A 6286-nucleotide genomic window follows, 5' to 3' on the forward strand; every position below is an offset into this window, starting at 1 on the left:
TTTCCATGAAGTGTAGCGGTTTTGAGGGAGGAAGAATAAAAACATGCATAAAAAGCACAAGAAAGAGCAAATGAGCTTTCTAAATAATTTAGATGAGAAATGTTTTGAACAACATCAGCACAGTTCTTCCAGCCTGTTTCTTAAATCAAGTACAACTTGGTAAAGAAAATCACTTGCATTGCAGTAAGAGGGTATACAACTATGTCTTGCAAAATAATTTTTTAAAAAATCTTCAGCAAGGTAGTATTAGGTGATTTGCAAGCTGGTTTAAGAAGTGTCTAACTGAGACCGACTGTGAAGTTGTCTTCTGCAAGGGGAAAGTGCCATCCTATATACAATATTACAAAAAAGTGTCTGATGCCACAGGATCAGAGTGACACTACATTTCAGCAATCTGAATATATTAGCTATAAGATGCACGCTTCCCCTATTTAATGTGTCTTTAAAAAAAATAAAAAGCCACTAAATTTAGAGCTTCTAAATTTGTGTGCATTCATAAATTGCTGTTGGGTTTCCCAGCAGTCTGTTCAGCATCTGAACATAAAGAAAGTATACAACCTATTCTAAAAAACGTTGCTGTTTGCATGCACAACTGCCACAGACTTTCAACTTACTGAGCAGAAAGGTTGAGTCGATCCTTTTCTGTGGAGTTTTCTGTAAGTTAAGCAATGAGAAACAGCTGTAGAGTCCAGCAATAAAAATGTGTCCTAAAAAATTAAATACGTCATCCCAAAAAAATGAAAGAGAGCATTATTGCTGTTGTGAGAGCTATTTTTCTCTTGTGCACTTGTTTCTCTACCGGACACTCAGACAAGCCAAGATACTCATTTGTATACTTGGAAACTCCCCCATCCCTTCCTTCTTTCCTGTTTTTCACATCCTTGGTCAAACTCAGACCTCTTATTTGAGACGTTCAGGCTGGAGGCTATCTGTCAGACACTTCAGTTGCTCTTCCCCCAGCTTGATCTTGTCCTCAAGCTCTCGCTGCTCAATGATGAGGGCTGACTTCATTTTTACAAAGTGCTCATAGTCTGCTAAGTTCTCCTCACTCAAGTAGTTTGCCAAAATGTCGAAGACAATGCGCTCTCGACGATCCAGGTTTTCCTTCAGTTCCTTTGCATCTTCGTGTTGCTGGGTCAGCAGCTTCTGCTTCTCTACCAATGTCCGCTTAGGAGAAAAGAAAAACAAGTTAAAAATTCACTGGATTCACTAGGTTGGGACAACAGCTTCAGTATTTAAGTCTCAAGTCTGTTTTATCTGCAAAGACAAAGACTTTCCTGAATACTTAGAGAGATGAACTAAGATTGCTCCTTAAAATTTATTCTAATAAAATGAAGTAACAAACAGGAAAAAAAATGTCGTGAATCAATGAAAGATGCACCATTAATTTCTATTGGCCTCAACAGCAAGGACTTCAAAGGCTACTTTACTATTTAATAGTTCAAAATGGTTATATAAAATACAGTTGCCTTTGAGAAACATCCAAGTTCTCCAAATTATGATTGCACTCAGCAACGTCTTACACCTTCAATACACAGCACCAAACTTCCACACTGAAACAGCTGTGGTTAGAGAACCCACAAACAGACTAATTAATGGAGCGATTTGTTACTGCACAGCTCCTGACACTGCGGTATTTCGTAGTTCTGCTGCAATCCGCACAGCTTCTCCATGAGACAAAGTCGTGTGGTATTAAGATACAAGCATGAGTGAGAGCTGGGGCAAGCCAGTAGAAGGGAAGAAAAAAGTGGGAGGCAAAAAAAAAAAGCACCATCTTCCCAAATGGGCTGTAAACTTTCTGCTTCATGCCCTGACAAGAGATGAAATAGGAAAAAGGGAGGCTGAATGGAGGAACCCACAAAGAAAGACGACAGGAATTATATCCCATTCACACACATGTATGAGCACGTAGGGTGAGGTACATCTCACCCAGCTTCACCTGTCTACACAGTAGACAGCCACACCTGAATTGCTCAGCTACACTCCTTTAGCAGTATATTGAAAGAAACAGGAGCATTATTAATCTGACCTATTTCAGATGTCTGCTTAGAACTGATTGCCTTTTGCCAGCGACAGAGTATGGCTGGCGTACTCTGACATCAAGAATTCCTGTAGACTTCTGAACTTAATTAAAAAGTACCCCTAAGAGGTACCACTCCATAACTTTTAGCTTTGCTTCAGAGATGAACTTTCTTTGAGAACTTATGTCTTCAAATAAACCACGGTCTGTTCAAATAAATGTGTCAATTTTTTTTTCATTTGGACTTTATGTTAAATCACACATGCCATAACAAGCCTAAAGGATTTACAGAAAAGTGTTTTGTAGACTACAAAATAGAGTCTTTTCAAGATGGAAGTATGAGACAAAGCAGGATACAGACCAGCAAACTCTAATAGACCTATCTGTCAGAGTTGCACATGTATCCTGTGCCGCCTCTTTTTCTATAGACAGCACAAAGCTCAGAGGGTGAAACACTTTCAGGCTTGCACTCTCAATGTACTTAAAATATACAGCCTGGATTAACTCAGGATTCAAGACAGCTATGGAAGACAAGTCACAGAAATCACACATTATTAGAAAAAACACAGTTCAGTCTTCCTTTTGAGTGTCTGCCAGGGAAAAAAATCCCACTGCAAGTTGCAAGCAGAACTATCTGCTGCAAAGAGATGGAAGCACTGTTCTCCTAAATTCCCCAGGGGAACTAGCAACCAAACCCAAACTCGGGAGCGTGGCTAGACCACTCCCCAGGGCAGCCTTGCAGCCTGTGTGTACACTGAGCAGTAGAAGAATTAGACAGAATTTGATGAACACAAGAGGGCAGGGATCAACCAGCTGGTAGCTCAGTTGTAGAGTTACCTGACTAACCTTGGGATGAAATAGGAGGGTTTTTCAATGAAAAAAAGACCACAACAAAACAACAAACCAACCCAAACATTTCAGTGAATGTTTTTTCAAGCCATTGGCTATCATTGTCAACAGACACAAGAACAATTCATTATTTAGTCCTTCATAACAATTCCTCAGATATAAGTTGTATGGTTTCTTCTTACCAAGCCAGGGGCATGACTTTAAGATGAACATGAGTAACCTGACACTTTAAAGAAAGTAAACACTACTTTTGTTATGAACTTTGCATGACATGTTAGTACCTCTGCCCTTGTGGAGGTTTAGGGAATACATCAGAAGTGGGATGCAGAAAGGTAGAAGACAAATGAGATAACTCTTGAATTTGCTTTTACTTCTGTCAAAGACTACTGACACCAGAAAGCCTGTTTTGAAGGGTAAAGTGAAACACTGAAGGCTCAAGACACCATTCTTGAGGATGTTCTTTGAGCAATGGGTAAATGGCTCGCCAGGCCTAAAGGTGTAAATGAGGTCGGATGGTTTCATCTTACTGACTTTACCAACCAAAGCCAAGCAGAGTGCAGAAAGGTTTTTTCACAGTTAGTGTTGCTCTGAAGCCCCAGCCAAACACAGGCCATCTGAAGCTCCTCTCATGGAACAATCTTTGGCTCTTTCTATTGAGTCTTTCTCAAGAATTGTTCACTGTTTTGAACCACAGCCATATGAAGAGAGACTCCCTCCAGGTATTTGACTTCCCAGCATTCGGGTCCTAAACTACTACCCCTGGTACTTGTCCTTAGTCTTGCAATAACAGGTTTTGTGGGTCTAGGCACCTGATCACATCTGTGGACTGCTGGTTCAGTGCTTTAAGGTTCTCAACACACCCTGGCTTTGGCTGATAAAGAAAGTAATGAGAAGACACTGGTCTCAGGGTGTGGAAGGAAAAGGGCTGGTAGCTCTTTCAGATGAAGCCCCTTTCAGAAGCTAAAGTTAAAATACCTGATAGTGTTCCTTGTGCCAAAAGAGACCTTTGACAGAGCATCTAATAGTCAGAATATTAATTCAGCAGTGATAATTTGCCTGCTGACAGACTGCTTATTTAGAAAGTGTGCTGAGCTGTTGATGGTTCCTAGAAAATAATGTTTATTAGACAACATCAGCTTAGAAAAAATAATTGAAAAATATCTGTGATCACAAGGGATATGATACCCAGGGAAGGAAGTAATCTCCCCTGTTTTGTTTATATGGTACATTAATACAAAAATACCAAATTGTACAAAATACAAAAGGACAACCAAAAAAGCCACACGCACAAGTCTAAATCTAAAGCAGGATATGTAACCCTACATGCATTGCACTTATAGTCAAAGTACCTGGGGATGTGATCCATCTGAAAAGCATCTCTGACCAACACTTTTAGATATATATCTGATGTTACTATGGCAAGACTTTGGTGTCAGTGCATGAGAAGATGTATGGGGATTTGAATATGCTAGGGATTTCCATTTCTGTCAGTCTAAATTTGACAGCAGAGCACACAGACAACTTCTGACTGCCCTTGCAACATGACCTACTCACCTTCTTCCTTTCCTACACCTAGCCAATAATCTATTTTTAATCACAGCTCTCAAATGGTTTTTCCTATGTGCTCGTATCGTCTGGTAGCTCTTTCCCCAGCTCACACTCCCATCCTTGAGCCCATTAGGCAACTGCAACCACATTTAGAAAAAAGACGTCTAAAGAAGGATTAAATTTCTTTAAGTTTCAGAAGCTTTGATCTGCCCTCTAATAAGCTGTCAAATACCTTCCCTTTGCCTCAGTCGAAGAGGGGTCTGGACAGCTATTAAACAAGTATGTTTGGCAGCAGCTGGGGCCAAACAGCAAAAACACAGCTTCAAACATTAGTCCCAGCACTAACTGGTTCTTATTGGTGAAACAACGGAGCACGCTGAAGAAACACAACATGAATCCACAGCCCGCGGAAAAAAATCTGTTACAGTACTTAGGTGGACTACTGACATTTTAGTCCCCAACTACAAGCCAAAAATCCCACTTCACATTCATTTAACTGTAGAAGCTAAACTCACTTGACATAACTGCCTCCCCCCCATTTATTTTATTCTAGCCTTGAAGTTTCACACATGTCTACATCTCTCCTTTGGTGCGTATCTGTATCGCTAGATATCTGCTTCCCAGTTAAGGCCTGATGGGATCTGGAGCTGCACAAAGTGCTGCCAGCAGAGGTAGGGTCCAACAGGTAAAAGCACCTCGAACACCCCTGAAATTTTCACATTTGCTGGGATTCTTCCACATCACTACTGGGCTATTCTGGTTGGGTAAAAAATGTCTTCTATTGAAAAAGTCTTTTTGCAACGCCTCCCTCCTGCCCCCATCTTTTTTTTATGACTTGTCCTTCTGTCATTTCTTGCTCTTGTTACTTGTTAGGCATTGTGGAGAAAACTGTAGTAGATGAGAAATATTTTCCTTGTAACAACCTTATAGATTTTTATCAAGATCCTCGTTGAGTATAAAGCAGTCTGTAAGCCTTCTGCATTACAGCACAAAGTGACACTCCTTTACCCCATCTTGAATTGTTCAAATATTTTTGTTTGCATCTTTTTTACACCCTTATCAGTAGTTCCCGCTTTCTTTGAACTTTGGCTAAGTAGTCCGCTTTCAAGTATGTTGCAGCCCCAAATACCACTTTTTCTTCACCAAGACACTTACAGTTTCAGTATTCTAAGCAAAAGCAAGGCAAAGAGAAATCTAAAGAAAATGGCCTTACGAGATTTATCCATTCGCTATCCCTCATCTTGAGCTCTGCTATTTAGACAAAGAAAACCAAGCAAAACCCCCCACACCAGGGTCACTGAATGCATTGATATTATGATTGGCCTAATCTCACCCGTTCTTCCGGAGAGGTATTTTCATCCAGGTTATTAAGGGCATTTTCCACCCGGGCCAGACGACCTGATAATGACAGCAGGAGGTTGACAACTTTGTCAAGGTCGCCAATAAACATCTTGAATTTGTCAAACTCATTTGATTTGCAGACTTCTTTCACTATGGACTCCACCTCCTCCCCGAGTATATTGTTTGCTTGGATGTCTTCCAGAAGTGTCTCCCGTGCTTCCCTCAGCACCTGCAGCTTCCTACTAATGCTGTCAATAAGTTCTTGCTGTGGAAAATAAAGAGGATGAGAATTTATTAGTAATACTGCATTTCTGCTCACTTCTGAAAGCCATGTCAGAAATCTAGCACTTTAACACACTGAAATTCCCATGTGGCTTTGACAACGAGTGCATTACAAATAAATCTATGCCTAAGTATATGTCTAAGCTCTATACCTCTGGATTCAAAGGTTAAGGATGTTACGATGCTCAGCTTGAGACCTGTGTTAAAGCAATTTACCTTTGTGACAAAAGATGAAGGACTACCGCT

General features: G+C 40.5%; 1 protein-coding gene across 1 annotated transcript in view; it reads right to left on the minus strand.

Annotated features, from left to right (window-relative positions):
• Nucleotides 1-326: 326 nt before the first annotated feature.
• The window catches only part of SHROOM2 (shroom family member 2), an 83013-nt gene continuing 77053 nt past the window's right edge, over nucleotides 327-6286 (minus strand). The window contains exons 10-11 of the mRNA XM_009885963.1: nucleotides 5751-6023; nucleotides 327-1167 (exon numbers count right to left, since the gene is read on the minus strand). Coding sequence (XP_009884265.1) covers nucleotides 901-1167; nucleotides 5751-6023 — 540 coding nt within the window. The 3' untranslated portion in view covers nucleotides 327-900. The remainder of the gene's footprint in view (nucleotides 1168-5750; nucleotides 6024-6286) is intronic.

This window comes from Charadrius vociferus, unplaced genomic scaffold (genome assembly GCF_000708025.1).
Source record: "Charadrius vociferus isolate BGI_N301 unplaced genomic scaffold, ASM70802v2 scaffold105, whole genome shotgun sequence".
NCBI classification, from domain to species: Eukaryota; Metazoa; Chordata; class Aves; order Charadriiformes; family Charadriidae; genus Charadrius; species Charadrius vociferus.